At 53.7% G+C, this 17642-nt stretch overlaps 1 protein-coding gene across 1 annotated transcript in view; it reads left to right on the forward strand.

Moving 5' to 3' along the window:
- The window catches only part of CDC73 (cell division cycle 73), a 754132-nt gene that overhangs the window by 630804 nt on the left and 105686 nt on the right, over positions 1 to 17642 (forward strand). Inside the window, exon 14 of the mRNA XM_086964560.1 lies at positions 651 to 812. Within this exon, the coding sequence (XP_086820686.1) occupies positions 651 to 812 (162 nt within the window). The remainder of the gene's footprint in view (positions 1 to 650; positions 813 to 17642) is intronic.

Below are 17642 nucleotides of genomic sequence, written 5' to 3' on the forward strand. Positions count from 1 at the left end.
AGCCGTGGAGTCTGACACCACCTGCTGATGCCTGGTGGGCATTAGATCTTGCACCTGCAGAAAGTCAAGAGGTGAAGACTGCTTTAACCCCTTCGATGCTCATGACGAGCTCAGCTCGTCATGAGCACGGTTGAGCTGTGCTCATGACGAGCTGAGATCGTTATGAACAATGGGAATGAAGGGAATGCAGCACAGGAGGGGAATATCTCAAGCACCCAAGGTGTTAAGATAGAAACACCTCTCCCTTACCATCTACCATTTGGCTTCCCTGTGAGCATACCTCTCCTGAGTATGCCCTGAATGCTCTTTGTCCATTTTATGAGCCTTTCTTTTAGTGTATGTTCTCCTGTGTTTTCACTTCTTCCAGTTGCTTATCTATTATATGACCATGTGCCACATTTTGTGGGTGGGTTGGACTATGTTAAATGTAGTTCCAGCAAAGATTATAAAAGTATTTCTTATCCAGTTAGTAACTAAAGTACTTTCTGTCTTAAACCTGTATATTCATAATTGACAAAAGGTTACAATGCAGGTAAGTCACATATGAATAATAGTTATGTACTGCATTTGCTGATGAAGTTGCATTTCTGATTGTGCTCACAGCATATAGACCAGAATGTACTTACAAACTTCCTACCCTGTGTATCCAGGTTTGTTTCTTCAGATGAAAAGAAGAAGCAAGGCTGTCAGCGAGAAAATGAAACTTTAATTCAGAGAAGAAAGGACCAGATGCAACCAGGGGGAACTACAGTCAGTGTTACAGTTCCTTATCGTGTAGTAGACCAGCCACTCAAGCTTACGGCCCAAGACTGGTATGATGCACTTCTACTTAGAAAATTGTTGTTTTGTGATTTATTTCTTCACTTATATCTAGGGGAAAGTCAATTTCTTGATACAGTTGGGGCTGTATTGACCTTCGATTATGGATGTTTTTTTGAAGTATCTGACACGTTTTTGTCTGGGTTTTTTTCCTATGGTGCTTGTTATTGGTATTGCATAATGTTTGAAATCCAACATGGCTTCTGTGCTCTTTGCATCTGCAAGGTTTGCCAGCGGTATACCTGTCTAGTTTGTAAGGTTTTCCTGAGGCAGATGGCTGGGTCCTTAAAAGTTTTAGAAGGTCTTTCTCTCATCTCCAGTCGCTTGATGCAGATCATGCAACAGTTTGGACTTGTTGCAGATTTATTTTTTCTTTTGTTTTTTACTCATTGAGCTTCAGATCAAGTTTTCTTATGGCTGAGTTCACACTATTTCTTGTGCTGTGGTTAGTACATAGTGCTGCAGGTCTAAATTTTAGTATCTGAAAGAAACACGTTAGTGATAGATTCCTTACCTTAGAATATCCCCAGGCGTCAGACTGGATCCGGAAAGTTTATAGTCAGCAGTGCCCCTGCGCGTCTGTAGGTGGCGTTGTGCGGCTGCGCATCTGTTGCTGGCGACGTAAGCGCCAAGATGACGTCACAGAGACTACTTAGGCACCACCCATGCGCGCAGAAGTCAGTTTTTTTTTTCTGCATGAGCAAGCGCAGATCCGGTTAGAGCACGCACCCTAGTCATTTTTTGACTAACTTTTTGAGACTTTTGTCTCTACTTATTTTGAGTCTTTGACTCCTGGTGCCACGTAGGGAGCCTGGGTTTAAATCCTGCGGGCCTGTCGCCGTGCGATGTCGGTGGCCGACCTCCATGGTGCTGTCTCTATTGTCTGCAGCGCTACCATGACTCCCGGTCATGTTCTGACTGTCTGGCCATGGCTCCGAAGGGTTTGCGGGAGCGGTCCCGAAAGCTGCTGAAGGCCAGGCAGCCATCCCCGTGCCGTTCGAGGTCCAGGGGTCGCTCGCGGGACTGACCGCGGAGCCATCATCATCACTCCTCGGGGTCAAAGTCTTCACCCTCAAAATCGGCTAAGAGACGTCACAAGAAAAAGTCAAAGAAGCGTGTTCGCTCTGACGTCCACCCGTCGGTCTCCGGACGTGGCCGAGGGGGCCAGGGGTCCTTTCCCTGTGGCTCCGTTAGAGCCTGGGAGTCCAGCGGCCTACCCGCCCTTTCCAGGTCCGTCGGTGACTCCAACCCATGTGCAAGAGTTTCTTATTGCCGTGGACCGCCTTTTCAGGCCTAGGGCTCCTGCTGGCGCGCCTTCGGGCCCCGCAGTCCCCATTGCGGTCCCTTGCTTACAACCGGCTGCGCCGGCGGCAGCTCCGGCGCCGCAAGGTCCTCCGCTGGCAGCTCCGGCACCACAGGGTCATCTGCCAGCGGCTCCGGCGCCCCCTGCGGCTCAGTTCCCGGCTGCGCCATGGTTTCCGTTCGTCTCACCTCCGCCCTTGCCCGAATTTTGGGACCCTACTTGGGATATGGAGCCGGATCGGCGCTGGGTGCATTTGTTTTCCCCTGTGCTTCTCCTGCCGCTGCTACCTGTGCCTCGGGCTGTGGAGGAGGGGGGATGACTCAGAGGGGTTGGAGGTCCCTCTTGCACAGCAGTGCAAGTCTGAAGATGAGTGGGCAGAGGACTCGGAGGATGCTGGTGCCCTTGACCTCTCCTCCGAGCCTGGATTTAGGTCTCCTCCTGCTGTCATGGAGAAGGGCTCCACATATACTATGGTGCTCCGTAGAGCAGCTAAGGCCCTTGACCTTGATCTGCCTACTGTTACTCACAAGACCAACCTCCTTACTGAGGTGCTTCAGCCACAGGAAGTTCTATGGAACCTCTGCTCCCGTTTAATGAGGCCTTGGCTGATGTTTTGATGGGCACCTGGTCTAGGCCAACCACAGGGGTTCCTGTGGATAAGAAAGTGGCCAAGCATCGCCCGGCACCGGGCGACCCGGCCTTTCTGACAAATCATCTGACTCCGGAGATCCTGGTCATTCATGCCTCCACTTCCCAAAGTGCGTTCCCTAGCGCCCCTCTGGATAAGGAATCGAAAAAGCGGGAGCAGTTTGGCAAGAAGTTATTTTCCTCTGCCAGCTGGCCTGCGGTCAGTCAACACCGCGTGCCTCTTGGGCCGCTACTCTCACGCTGTGTGGGACACAGTGGCGCAGACACTGGTTAGGGCTATACTTTCCCAAGTTGTTGCTGAGGGGAAGGATGCCGCAAAGTTCGCCATTCGGTGTGGGCTGGACACCGCTGATTCTTTAGGGCAGGGGTCTCCAAACCGGTCCTGGAGGGCCGGATCCATGCCAGATTTTTTGGATATCCCCATTGAGATACATGTAGTAATTTTAAAAATCTGGCATGGATCCGGCCCTCCAGGACCGGTTTGGAGACCCCTGCTTTAGGGAGAGCGATCTCCACAACAGTGGCCCTGCCTGGCTGCAGTCCACTGGGTTTTCGGTGGATGTTCAGAGTTCCCTCATGACCATGCCTTTTGATGGTACTCTCCTGTTTGGCGATAAGGCAGATAGTGCGCTGGAGCGTTTAAAGGACTCTCGGGCTACGACCAAGTCCTTGCGTCTCTCCACCACATGCCCGGTCACGTCTACCTTTTGTTTCTTTCGTCGCCACAGAAGGGGTGCTCCTGCCCGCTCGTTCAGTCAGATGCCTGCGCCGAACCAAACTCAGCGCAGCTGTGGGCGTGGAGACCGCAGTGGCGGCACAGGGGGCCAGCGTGTGGGTCAGTCCGCCTCTGCTTCCGCAGCATCTGCCTCAAAGCCTTTCTAGTCCGTGCTTTAGGGTGCAGCCCACGCCAGTGGGCGGCAGGATTCAACATCACCTCCCCCATTGGCCCTCTGTCACTTCCGACAGGTGGGTGCTGCAAATCGTTCAGAGGGGTTACTCTTTCCTTTTCGAGTCTACCCCCCACAGCCATGCCACCTCAGTTCCACCACATGTCGGGGGATCACTTTGCGCTTCTCCAACAGGAAGTCATGGCCCTCTTGGCCAAGGGGTCTATTGAGCTCGTTCCTGGGCCAGAGTAGGATGTGGTTGTTATTCCCACTACTTTCTGGTCCACAAGAAGGACAAAGGGGGCTTGCGCCCAATCTTGGACCTCAGGAACGTCAATCGCTTCCTCCGGAAGGAGAAGTTCAAAATGTTGACTCTGGCTCAGGTCTTGCATCCCCTCGACCCTGAAGACTGGATGGTAGCGTTGGACTTGGAGGACGCCTATTTTCACATCCCCGTCCTGCCGGCCCACCGTCGTTACCTGCGATTCATGGCAGGCCAGGAGCATTTTCAGTTTGCCGTGCTCGCCTTCGGCCTTACCAGCGCCCCTCGGGTGTTCACGAAAGTCAAGGCGGTGGTTGCAGCTCGCCTCCTCAGGTCAGGGGTGTCAGTCTCCCCTACCTCGACGACTGGTTGTTGAATGCGGGCTCGCCCCAGGCAATTGTCACCCACCTTCAGACTACGTGCGACCCCCTGCATTTGCTGGGGTTCTCCATCAACTTTCCGAAGTCGCGCCTGAGTCCCTCTCAGAAACTCCCTTTCATTGGAGCGGTTCTGGATTAGACTTGGTTTTCAAGATCATCCTCCTGAGCAGCGAGTCCGGGATATTCAGGCTATGATTCCGATCTTTCAGCCTCCCTGGTTTCAGTCAGGGTGACCCTACGGCTCCTGGGTCTGATGGCCTCCTGCATCCTGCTGGTGTCAGATGGTATATGCGGGCTCAGAAGTTCCAGTGGGCACAGCATCAGGGGCAACCTGTCCGATCATGTCCAGATCTCGGACTGCACTGCTCGACAAATGCAGTGGTGGCTCACGAATCGCGATTGGGTCAATGGCAGATCCCTCTCCCTTTTCCAACCGGAGCACACAGTGGTGACTGAGGAGTCCCTCCTGGGATGGGGCGGCCACTTGGGAGAGGCGGAGATCAGAGGCCTCTGGTCTCCGGCGGAGTCCTGGCTCCATATCAACCTTTTTGAGCTTCGGGTGATCCAACTGGCACTGAAGGCATTCCTTCCCTCTGTCTGGGGAAGTGTAGTGCAGGTGTTCATGGACAACACCACCGCCATGTGGTATTGGAACAAATAGGATGGGTGGGGTCATGGACCCTATGTCAGGAGGCTCTGCGCCTTTTGACATGGCTGGCCGCTGCTTTTAGTCGCAAGTGGAGCTGCGGTCTGCTGTATGCCTTTCCGCCCATACCACTTCTGCCCAGAGTGCTGACGAAGGTTCGGCGCGACCGGTCCCAAGTCATCCTTGTGGCTCTGGATTGGGTACGAAGATGCTTGTATCCCGAGCTACTAAACATGGCGATCGATCCCCCGATCCGACTGCCTCTTCGGGAGGCTTTTCTGTCACCTCAGCAGGAGACGGTCCTCCACCCGAACCTGTACAGCCTCCACCTCCATGCGTGGAGATTGAGCGGTCACAGTTGACAGCTTTCAATCTAACTCCAGAAGTCTGTGATGTCATTCTGGCAGCCAGGCGTCCCTCCACTAAAACGGTATACGCCTGCTGATGGAACAAGTTTGTGGCATGGTGCACAGCTAAAGCCAAAGTCATTCTGTTCCTTCTTTCTTTGGCCCAGCAGGGCTCTGCTCTGGGCACTATCAAAGGTTCTCTTTCGGCCATCTCCACTTTCTATGGTTTCCAGACCAGTCTTCTCTTTTTAAGTCCCTGGTTGTTAACCATTTTCTGAAAGGCATTACGCACACATTTCCTCTTGTGCCGTTCTTAATGCCTCTATGGGACTTAAACCTTGTCTTGACATCTGATGTGCACTCCCTTCGAGACCCTTCATAACTGTCCTTTGCGTCTTCTCACTCTCAAGGCTGCTTTCCTGGTAGCTATCACCTCTGCCAGAAGAGTGAGTGAGCTCCAGGCTCTTTCCTCTAAACCTCCTTTCCTTTCTGTTCATCCGGACAAGGTGGTTTTAAGGACCCATCCTTCTTTCTTGCCAAAGGTTGTCACGCCTGTGAAGAAGTGCCATCTTTTGCATGGTATGCCCCCACTTTTTGCTGAATTGCTGATGTACTTTGACTGAGTGTGTTACTTCCCTAAACCTGTGTTGAAGCCTAAACCCAATTGGCATCTCTGGCCACCGGTAGGCCCCTAGTAAATGGTACCTTAGGTACCCAGGGCACTGTGAGCAGAGAAGACCCTTGAGGGCTACAGCACTTATTGTGCCACCCTTAGGGGCCCTGTACCCTGACACACACAAACACACACACACCCACACACACACTGCCTTTGCGGGCTGAGTGTCTTGGGGCAGAACTAAACAGAGTCGACATGGCACACACCCCTGTGTGCCAGTCCCACAAACACACTGCCCTGGCATTCCTCCGTCACCCCTCTAGCTGGGTGCACTATGCCATTGGTGTGGGCACAGTTGTATGAGCCCTGTGCCCCTACAGTACCCGAGGCCATTCCTGGGAACTGTAAGTGCAGTGATGCCATTAAGAGTATATGGTGCTGGGAGGTTGTCATAATGAACTCAACAGCACCCTAATGGCTACACTGAAGACTGAGGTTTGGTATCAACCTTCTCAGCACATTAAACCGACACTGATGCCAGTGTGGGATTTTACGTAAAATGCACTACAGAGTGCATCTTACAGATGCCCCCTGAAACCTAACCAACTCCCAGTGTCCTGACTGCGTGGCTACCAAGGCTGCCACCACCAGACATGTTTCTGGACCCCTGGGTTGAGAGCTTGCCGCTCTCAGGGGCCTGAAACAATGCACATCCTGGGATGAGGTGCCAAGCCTCCTCCCCCAGGCTGGGCAAGGGAAGCTTCAAAGGCATGCCGCCTTTTGTGAGCTTCCCCAGACTGATTGCTCTACTCCGCAACTGGCCCCCACCGGTTCTGACCCCCACTCTGGAGAGAAGACCGTCAGGAAACCCTAAGTGAGGAAAGGGGGTGTGCCAGCCTCTGCCTACCCCACCCTTCAGGTGTTAGAGGCTAGGTGAAGCACAACTCTGGGCTCCTGCCATCTTGAGGATGGGGAGCTCAATCAGAGATAGGCTCCTGCAGGATAGGGAGTATAGTCACCCCACGACAGGTGACCCATTGGTCCCTGCCCTTACCCCACCTGTATCACCCCTAAATTTAGTATTTTTGGGCACCCTGAACCTTCCTCAGTTCCCGGATCTGAAACAAGAAAGAAGACCAAGAAGAAGACTACCTGCCGTGCAGCTGCTAACGAGGACAACACCAACTGACTTGGCCCCAGCCCTACCAGCCTGTTGATCCTTGAACCTGCTCCTGCTAAACCCCGGCATCTCCTGCAGACAGCAACCTTGAAAACCCCGGTGGACCTGCCTGCCTTGTTCTTCTAAAGTCTGGGACTCCCACGAGCAGTGGTTCTGCTCAAACAAGCAACACCCCTGGTGCCAGCCAGGAACCGCGAATCCAGCATACTCTGCAGCCGCCGAGCCAGGCCTGTACCTGAGTGGACAAAGACCACAAGGACGTCCCCCTGGCGAATGTGACCACGAATCCAGTGCCCAAGGACCCTCCTTGACAACCCAGACAACGTCTGCAGTCTCATAACAAGGGACCCGTCCAACCGCGACCAGCTGAGGGTAAGATTTCCTGACATCAAAAGACACCCCTGCCCCCGGCGCCCCATGGCCCCCTTTGCCCAACTCCTGGATGTCTACCTATCCTCCAAGATCCCAACTTACCTTTCAAAGTGGTGGTCACACCTGAAGAATCTCTGTCCCGAGCCTGCAGCCTTTGTTCAACTTCCAGCTTTCCCCTTCAATAGCATTGAGTGCCCAACTGCTCGAAAGCACCCTGCATCCAGCAGCCAGAGTGCCCCTGGGAGTGAAACCTCTGTCCTAATCTACTTCCCCATTTGCCCTGAGCAAGTGACCAGGAGCCCAGCTCCTACAGCCGCGTGGCCTGCTTACCTGCTGCCACCAACCAAAGGCCGCCTGCCTCCCATAGGTTAACCTTGGGCCTAACTCTCTCTGCACCTGGCTGCCCCTGTGCCGAAGAGGGTATAACAACTGTACCTACCTGACCCTGGTAGACCCCTGAGTCTATGCCCAGAACCTTAACTCTTCCAGTCGGGTACTTACCCAAAAGTCGATAACTCACTTTTCTTCCATAGGGTAACATTGACTGGTTTCCCTTGGAAATTCTTTTGAGTGTGGAGTTTGAAACTTTCAAATATTCATCTAAAATCAGCCGAATCACGAAAATAAAAAAACTTGCCTGTTATCAGGAGAGATCCCAGTGCTTGATCTTGGTGCCCTCTGAAAAGTAATTATAACTGTACTTACCGGTAACTTGAATTTCCTTCTATAAGATAACATTGCCTGGTTTTTGCTGAACAAGTTTCGATTTTTTGAAACTTACAAATACTCGTTATAAATCGCCTGCATGACCTAAACACATACTTTCAATTGTTTACAGGAGATGCACCAGTGCTGGATCCAGGATCCTACACTAAGTAAGAAAAAGTAGCGATAACACTACTTACTGCTAAGTGAAATTACTCCCATAGGATAACATTGGTGATTGTATGTGAAAAAGTTTCTCAGTGTCAACTTTTAAAATACAAAAAAATTCCTTAAAAATCCCAACTGTAACCAAAACGCTTTTACTCAACAGTTTACAGGAAATGTCCCAGGATTGAATCTAGGATCCAGTCCTGTGGTTAGAAGAGTAATCCATAAAGTAATTAATTGCAGTTAACTAGACATTCCCATTGAGCTCAATGTCACATTGTGTTTGAAATTGTGTTGCCTATTGCAACAACTGTAACTATTGTAGTCAAGTCTCTTGCCTATTTGAAAAGTATTTAACTAAAGTAACTCATTCTGAGGAAGTATATTTTGATGCCTATTGTTGGTTCGAAAATAAGACAAATATAGATTTTTTTATACAAACCATTGGCCTAGAGTTCAGTTCTTGAGTGTGTGGGACCATTTGCTGACAGAGTGTGTACAACAAATGCTTTACACTGTCCTCTGATAGTGCCTTACTGCTCGGCCAAGCTACCACTTTAGAGAGTAAGATTATATCTAACTTTAGCCTCTGACAAACCTCTGGGGACTGTGGACTCTGTGCACACTGTAACTGACTTTAGTCCAGTATATACAGAGCCACTTTCTTACAACGCCCTTCCACATCGGGCAGACTATCACTTTGCCCACATTCTTTCCGCATCCTTCAAAAGAGGAAGAGCAGCTCCACCATCTGGACCCAAAACGTGCGCTCTTGTTCTATCTGAGCCGTACAAAAGGGGGTGGTGATGAACGGAGCATCTGAACCAATCAAACACGCACACCCAGTCAACAGATCTGGGTTTAATCCATCACCATTCTTTAGCCCACTATGCCAGCCCAGTTCAGACATGGCCATATGCAAATCAGTCTGACCCTGTGCCTCATGGGAACAGTCCAACCCGAACTGCCAAGCCATGCCTTCCCTGGACCGGAAACAAGCTTCCTAGGACCGGTTTCTGGAATTCCAGCAGTCTTCAGCCAGGCTTGCATGAATCCAGTGGCAAAGTGAGCAAGGGACTCACGTCTGAGCATACCCAGCCAACTTATGGCGAACAAAGCGGTACAAAAGGGGGTGGTGATGGAAGGAGCATCTGAACGAATCAAACACTCACTCCCAGTCAACAGATCTGGGTTTAATCCATCACCGTTCTTTAGCCCACTCTGCCACCCCATTTCAGACATGGCCATATGCAAATCAGTCTGACCCTCTGCCTCTGAAGCGCACACAACAGTTCCTGGTGGATGGCCAACTCTTCGTTGGCTACGTGGGCGCCAAAAAAGGTCGGGCCGTGCACAAACGAACCATCTCTGTGAGTTGTTCTGTGCATAAAAGCATTTTACTCGTTGGCCAAGGAGGCGGCTCCTGTGAGGCTGCGTGCCCATTCTACCAGGGCAACGGCAGCCACTACTGCCTTGGGACGTGGCGTTCCCGTGCAGGACATTTGTCAGGCAGCTACGTGGGCCTCGCTGCACACGTTTATCAAGCATTATTGCCTTGACAGTCCAGTATGGCGAGACTACTTCTTTGGCCGTTCTGTTCTCCATGACTTTCTGGTGTAATCTTGTTTGCAGACCCACCACCAGGGTTGGTATTGCTGTGGTAGCTATTCTAAGGTAAGGAATCTATCACTAACCTGTCTCTTTCAGATGCACAAGTTAAAACTTGTGTAACGATATATCTGTAAGAGACATTAGTTAGTGATAGATTCCTTACTGCCCCACCCATCCTCTCCATTCTGCAAACTGATTTCTAGGGTTAAGGTCATCCCTTTCAGGGCCCTAGTTTCATGGCACCAGTGGTCAGTTTCTTGCATGGCTCTGCGTTCCTGGCGCAGAAATTTGTGTACAGAACTGACGTCAGCGCACATGGGTGGCAACTAAGTAGTCTCCGTGACGTCATCTTGGCGCTTACGACGCCAACGACGGTCGCCGAGCCGCACGACGCCACCTACCGACGCGCAGTGATACTGCTGACGAAAAACTTTACGGATCCAGTCTGACGCCTGAGGATATTCCAAGGTAAGAAATCTATCTCTAACTAATGTCTCTTACAGGTATATCGTTACACAAGTAGTAACCTGTGCTTTTCTGCTGTAAACACCATTTAGTTTTAGTACTGCAGTGATTAAAGCACATTTCCAGCTTCCATTGAGTGAGTAGACTACCTCGTTTCATGTAGTTGAAAAAGTATTTTTTGGAGCAATTGAGAGAAAAGTCATGTTGATTTTGCACCAGTGATCACTATTGCTTGAGAAGCCTTCTTGACTTACTGTCAGAGCGATCTTGACAAAGTCTCATGTAATTGGGCACATTCATTACCATATGCAAACAGCTGAACACAGTTTCAGGAAACAGCCTACGAGAGCTGAAGGGAACTAATTGACTGTAAACCATCCATATACATGCACTAAAGAGTCTGTGGGAAGTTTAATGACCAAGATATTCATTGATTCCCCAAGACAACTTGTAAAAACACAAAAGAATGCACATGGTCGAGAAATTATCAATCCTCATGGTTGTTAATTTCCTCAACTCAGGTAAAAAACAATATATTTTTTTTAAGAATAAGACCCTCACTCACCCTTAGGTGGCATTCTTCATTATTGGGCCCCTTCTCACCCCAGAAGTGTGACTTCAGTGGTGTTGGCTACAACTTTCTTCACTCAACAAAAAGCAGGGGAAGGGTTTTATTAAACAGCAGTGGTATCTCTCAGAGTGCTAGATATGGGTGGGCGGTGCAGAGTGAAAGTAATAATGATTGTGAAAATAAAACTACCTTATGGTGAACTAATAAAGACTTAATTAAGTGTCACCAATTGGCAGACTAAAATTCAGAGGGGAGTTAATACCTGCATCCTATTTAAAACAACCAGTTCAACATGTTTCTTCCCATCTCTCAGCACTATCCTGTGGTTCTGGGCATTCATCAGGATAAGTATATTGCTATTCACTCTGCCAAATAGAAACTAATGTCCAAAATTAGTTTCATGGGGGGCGTGGCCAAGATGGCGGGCTGAGAGGACGCACTTGCCGAGAGCTCCCGAGCCCCTGGAAACCCTGCACCGCTCACAGCCGCTGATCTCCCCCAGATCGGGAAGCTACCACATCTGATGATCCCCGTGGTGGTGCAGAGCATTCGGTGAGCCCCAGTTGTCCCGCCGCGGCGGTGGTTCCGCTCGGGCGCCGACCGAGGCGGTGCCCACTGAGAGACCTACGGGAGGCCCGAGAGCCGCGAGACCCTAAAGCTTTGTATTCTGGCGAGGTGATCCAGCGACTGCGAGTGGCCTGCCGGTGTGCCGGTGACACGGCGCCTGAGTGGGTGCCGAAACGACCTTCGTCGACGGAGCGGAGCTGAATAGACGGTGGTCGCGGAGGCGTAGCCGACCTACGGCAACTACGCAAGACCGGGGCCCGAGAAGGCCTTCCCCACGTGGCTGCTCCGGTCCCCCCCTGGCCGCAACGGAGTGAGGTCGTGCTTCCGGCGTGCTTGCACATCCCGGCGAGCCGGCCCTGGTTGCCTCGCGCCCTGCGAGCCTGCCCTTTGACTGTACGCCCTGCATGTGGACCCGTGACGGGGGTCGGCCTCGATTCCTGGGCGTTGGCCCCATTGCCTGTACCTGGCGGCCATTTTGAAGACCTTGGAGCAGACGCCTGGCCTCGAACGGGGCCTCTGGACTGCAGTGCTCCCTTACTAGCGACTGAGGGACCGGCCAGCTTCTGCTGCTCAATTGCCCCAGCCTGTGGCGCCTACTCGCCGAGCTGTGGACGTCTAAGATTCCCACCTCTCCAGGATGTCGAATGCCAGGGGGCAGAGGAGAGGCGATCGGACTTTGCCGGACATGTTGGGACGCGGTGCCCTGCGCAGCGGCGGGGCCCCACCTGCCCCGAGCCCCCCGGCCAACTCAAGGGGCGCTGACGGCGGAGAGCCCCCAGTGACCCCGTCGTTCTTGGAGTCCCTGTTTAGCTCCTTGAGGGAGGATTTTCAGACTTTGAAGCAGGAGGTGGCCGGAGAGGTCCGGGAAGTCCGAAGAGAAGTGAACTCCCTGGGGGAGCGAGTTACCACTGTGGAGGCGGCTGGTCATTCTAGGGACGAGGAGATCTCCCACTTGCAGCAAGAGGTCCTACGGCTGCGGGAACAACAGATCGAGTTACAGGCCCACGCCGAGGACCTTGAAAACCGGTCCAGGCGGAACAACATCAGGGTCCGGGGTGTTCCGTCCAACGAAGAGGGTGAGGACGTGGCCACCTACCTGGGAGCCCTATTCTGCGAAATCCTGGGGGAGTCTGAGGACTTCCAAATACGTATCGACAGGGCGCACAGGGTTGGCCGTCCTCGCAGGGCCTCGGCGCCCCCCCCGGACATATTGGCCTTTTTGCCGGACTTCCCCTTGAAGGAGCGGATTCTCCGCGAGGCGCGGCGGCAGCAGCCTTTCCGCTTCAGAGATCACCCGGTGGCTCTATATCAGGACTTATCCACGATCATGTTACAGAAGAGGAAAACATTTAAGATTGCCACGGACTTCCTTAGGGAGCACGAAACACAGTATTCGTGGGGGCACCCCTTCCGATTGACTTTCCGGTGGAATGGAACATTGCATCAGCTTCGGTCCCTCCAGGATGTCTGCGGAGTATTGGGGATCAGGGCTTCGGACGCGGACACCCCGGTGCCTCGCCGCAGGCGGAGCACACGAAACGGCTGGCAACAGGTCGGAGAGAGGCGATCCCCGCCGCCTGCAAGGCCTGACTCGCCCACGATTCGAGCGGACATGTCGAGCGCCATCCAGGAGGCCTCCAGGGCGACGACGAACGGCGATGTGGCCATGACGGCCTGAACTTACTCCGGGGGAGTCTACATTAGCTTTACATCATTGCAGGTGCGGGGGTTCTGGGGTGGGGGGTGCGGGGGTGCTGGTGGTGGTGGCTGGACGTCCACTTGATCGACTTTCCACGGCCTTGTCCGATAAGGACCGGACTGGGACAATGACACTTTTGAATGGCTTGGGGAGCTGGGGGGAGGAAGGGGAGTTGCTGGGGGAAGTTTCGAGTTTGGGGGTTCGCTGGGGGGAGGGGGGTTGGGGGGGTGTGGGGCTGGGTGTGCGGGGTTCTGGGGGGAGGGGGGGTCCACACAGTTGGGGTGTTTTGGGGTTCGGGGACTGTACTGTGCCGTTGGGAGGTTTCTTTCGCTGTGAGATGATGTTTCTTGCTGTGGCCTTTGAGTGTTGCCCGGTGGGCCTTGCCCGCCTTCATGTGCGTTTCTGGTATCCCCCTCCGTGATGGCCCTTAAAGTTGTAACTCTGAATGTGAAGGGGCTGAATAATCCGGTTAAACGGCGGGCTGTCCTGTCCCTGTTAGAGAACTCTCAGGCCGACATCTGCCTACTGCAGGAGACCCACCTGCTGGCCTGCTGGCCAAGGACTGTTCCAGAATGCGCACCCCTAAGTTCCCCACGCAACTCTTTTCTTCCAGTGCCTCTAAAACAGCAGGTGTGGCGCTTCTGTTCTCAAGAGGGTTCAAGGGGGAGGTTTTGCAGAAGGTAGCGGAGCAGAAGGGGAGACTCCTGGTAGATATAGGATCAAGGTGGGGGGCTTGGTGATTACTGTAGGCTCCATATACGGCCCCAATGACCGTCGGGACCAATTTCTGCACAGGGCGCTGGAAGACGTGGCATCCACTCCTGACAGGCACATTGTACTGGGGGGGGACTTGAATGTGGTTTTTGATGCGACTCTGGACAGGTCGGTGCAGCGGCGCCACCAGTTGGGAGAGCTTTCCTGCTCGGTTCGTACCCGACTGGAGGAGCTCGATATGCACGACATGTGGCGCCGCCTCCACCCCGCGACTCGCGCATACTCCTATTTCTCCCATGCCCGCAAGTCCTACGCGAGGCTGGATCATCTTCTAGTGACGGGCCCGATGTTCGAACTGGCCTCGAATGCCGACATGGGGGTCCTCTCTCTCTCCGACCATGCACCGGTGGAGGGCACCTTCCGTCTACCTCCAGTGGCTCGTCCGAGGGGGGTCTGGCGTCTTAGGGATACGTTACTGCACAGGCGATCGACGGTGCAACAGATCCGTGCGGCCATAGCTGACTTTCAGCGTGTAAACGACAACGGCGACACTACCCACGCGACGCAATGGGCTGCCCTGAAAGCTGTGCTCCGTGGCGAATTTATCGCTATCTCCTCGGCGGAGAACAAAGATCGCCAGCTCAAAAGGGACGAGCTTACTTAACAGGTGCGGGAGCTGGAACAGGTACATCACAGAACGGGCGCCCCCGAGTCTGGAGGCAATTGAAGGCCGCCAGGAAACTCCTGTCCGCTCTTGACACAGACAGAGCGGAGTACGCGGTGCTTCGCCTGAAGCACAAGTATTACACCGGCGGGGACAGGTGCGGCCGGCTCCTGGCGCACAAGCTCAGGGTGCAACACCAACAGCACCGGGTGAAGGAGTTAGTTACCCCTACCGGGGGGTCGGTCACGGAGGACGGGCAGATCGCAGAAGTTTTCCGCAACTACTACGCTGACCTCTACGCTGGCGAGGCCCCCTCCGCACGGGCTGAAACGGACTATCTAGACTCGGTGTCGCTCCCGTCGCTGACGCCGGATCAGGCCCAATATCTGGAGCGGGAGATCCGGATTGAGGAGGTGGTTACGGCGATCTCCCGGCTCAAGACTGGTAAGGCCCCGGGACCAGATGGTTTTATCCCTCTCTTCTACAAGACCTTCTGCCAGCAGCTCGCGCCTCTTTTGACGCGTCTTTTTAATACATTCTCGGAGCCGGGTGCCATTCCCCCTGAATTTCTTCAGGCTACGGTCTCTGTGATCCCGAAACCGGGCAAGGATCGGACTGCTTGCGGGTCCTACCGCCCAATCTCACTTTTGAACACAGACCTGAAGGTTTTCACTAGCATTCTGGTGGCACGTCTGGCGCTTCATCTCCCGGGCATGGTCGACTCGGATCAGGCCGGCTTTGTACCAGGCAGGCAGACTGTGGACAACACAAAGAGAGTGACTCATATCCTTGAGAAGGCCTCGAGGATTCCCGGGGAACGCATGCTCCTCTCCATTGACGCGGAAAAGGCGTTTGACAGGGTGCACTGGCCTTATTTGGAGAAGGTCCTGGGCAAGTTTGGGGTCGGCGAGAAGTTCCGGCACCTGGTTTTCAACTGCTACCGTCTCCCATCTGTGGTGGTCCAGGTTAACGGGGGCAGCTCTCGGCACTTTCCAATAGAGCGTGGTACGAGACAGGGGTGCCCACTGTCACCTCTGCTCTTCGCTCTCTATATGGAGCCGTTCGCTCAAAGGGTCCGCCAGAACCCCGACATCATAGGAGTCCGGATGGGAGAGTTCCATCATGCTCTCAGCCTCTATGCGGACGATGTAATACTGACACTCGACGACCCGCGGAGGTCCCTGCCTGCATGTATCGCGGAACTGGACCTCTTTGCTACGGCGGCGGGCTTCAAGGTGAACCTTGGGAAGTCTGCGGCCCTTGATATTTCGCTGACTAGCGCCACCAGAGCTGACCTGCAGAGGCTTTTCCCCTTAAGCTGGTCTGGGGACCGGATTCCGTATTTGGGGATCCTTTTGGCACCCTCACTCCCCGCGATGGTCACAGCCAACTACACGGCTTTGAGTGCAAAGATCAAGGAGGAATTGGCCCGCTGGGACAGGGGCACGTTGTCACTGTTGGGCAGGGTGGCCGCAGTGAAGATGACCCTCCTACCACAGGTCCTGTACTTGTTCAGGGTTCTCCCGCTACAGCCCCCCAAAGGATGGCTCACGGAGACTCAGTCGGCCATCGCACGTTTTGTGTGGCAGGGCCGTAGGCCTAGGATCAAACGGACCATAGCTACACTGGCGCCGGAGTCTGGTGGACTTGGGATACCGGACCTGCAGAAGTATTTTCAGGCCGCCCAATTGCGCTACTTGGTGGAGTGGAGCCGGTGGGAATCGGATAAACACTGGCTGTTTCAGGACCAGGCGGTAGCAGGCAGAACGCTACAAGAGGTGCCTTTCCTGAGGAGGGCCCATCGGCCCCCTAACCTTTATGCCTCCTTTGTGACGCGGGTCCCGCTTCGTGTGTGGGACTCTGTGGCTACCAAGCATGAACTCACTACCTTTCCCTCCCTTCACGCCACTGATTGGTAACCCGGACTTTGGCCCGGGTATGGAGCCTGGAGCCTATGATCACTGGCGGGCGGCCCGATGTTTCATTTTATATCATCTATATGGCCCAGATGGTGTCGTTCCCTTCCAGGACTTGCGTCGGGATTATGGCCTCCCCGAGACGGAACGCAAGCGGTATATGCAGGCACGTCACTGGGCGCTACAGCCTCAAGTGCGCGCGACGGCAGACCGGACCATCACGGCGTATGAGCGCTGGCTAGTGACTCGCTCGTCGGACGCCAAGCTCATCTCTGATTTGTATAAGATGCTGCAACCCCCCCCCCCCCCCCCCCCTTTCACTTCTACAACCCGGGTAGGGAGCGGTGGGAACGGGAGCTTGGTCGAGTACTGAGCCATACTGAATGGGACCACATCTCCTACCGAGCGCGCCACTCCTCCTATCACACCGGGCTCACAGAGACCTTCACCAAAATCACAACCTACTGGTATCGCACTCCTGAGAAATTACATGAAATGGACCGCTCAATACCTGGGACATGCTGGCGCAACTGTGGTCAGACTGGCACACTTACTCATATATTGTGGGACTGTCCCCTTCTGGCTCCTTACTGGGAGGAGGTCCTTAATGAGGTTGACAAATGCTTTGGAATAGAACTACCCCGCCTCCCTGCCTATGTCCTACTGGGTTTGCCGAATGGATTGATGTACCCTCTCAGATCTAAAAGGGGTAGACAGACAGCGATAGCTTTGGGGTCATCAGTACAGAACATACTCATTCACTGGCGCTCTACCACGCTCCCCACTGTTGCCGGCTGGCTGCACAGATTGTGGCATGTCCTTGGCATGGAGAAGCTGTCCCTAGTGGTGGCGGGGGACGTAGACACTTTTGAGGAGCTGTGGGCACCCTTCCATAATCTGTTATGCTCGGAATTCAAAGAAATCACTTGCCCTAGGTATCTTAGACTGTTGCGGCTGACACCGCTGCCAGATCCGCCTGTTTAATCGGCCCAAGCTGGCAACTGGTGGTGGGGGTAGACAATAGGTTGCCACAGGGGAAGAGCGAGTGGTTGACGGCACAGTACAGGGGGTGGGGGAGGGGGTTTGGGAGTTGGGGGTGTAG

Source organism: Lissotriton vulgaris, chromosome 1_1 (genome assembly GCF_964263255.1).
Source record: "Lissotriton vulgaris chromosome 1_1, aLisVul1.2, whole genome shotgun sequence".
In the NCBI taxonomy this organism is placed as follows: domain Eukaryota; kingdom Metazoa; phylum Chordata; class Amphibia; order Caudata; family Salamandridae; genus Lissotriton; species Lissotriton vulgaris.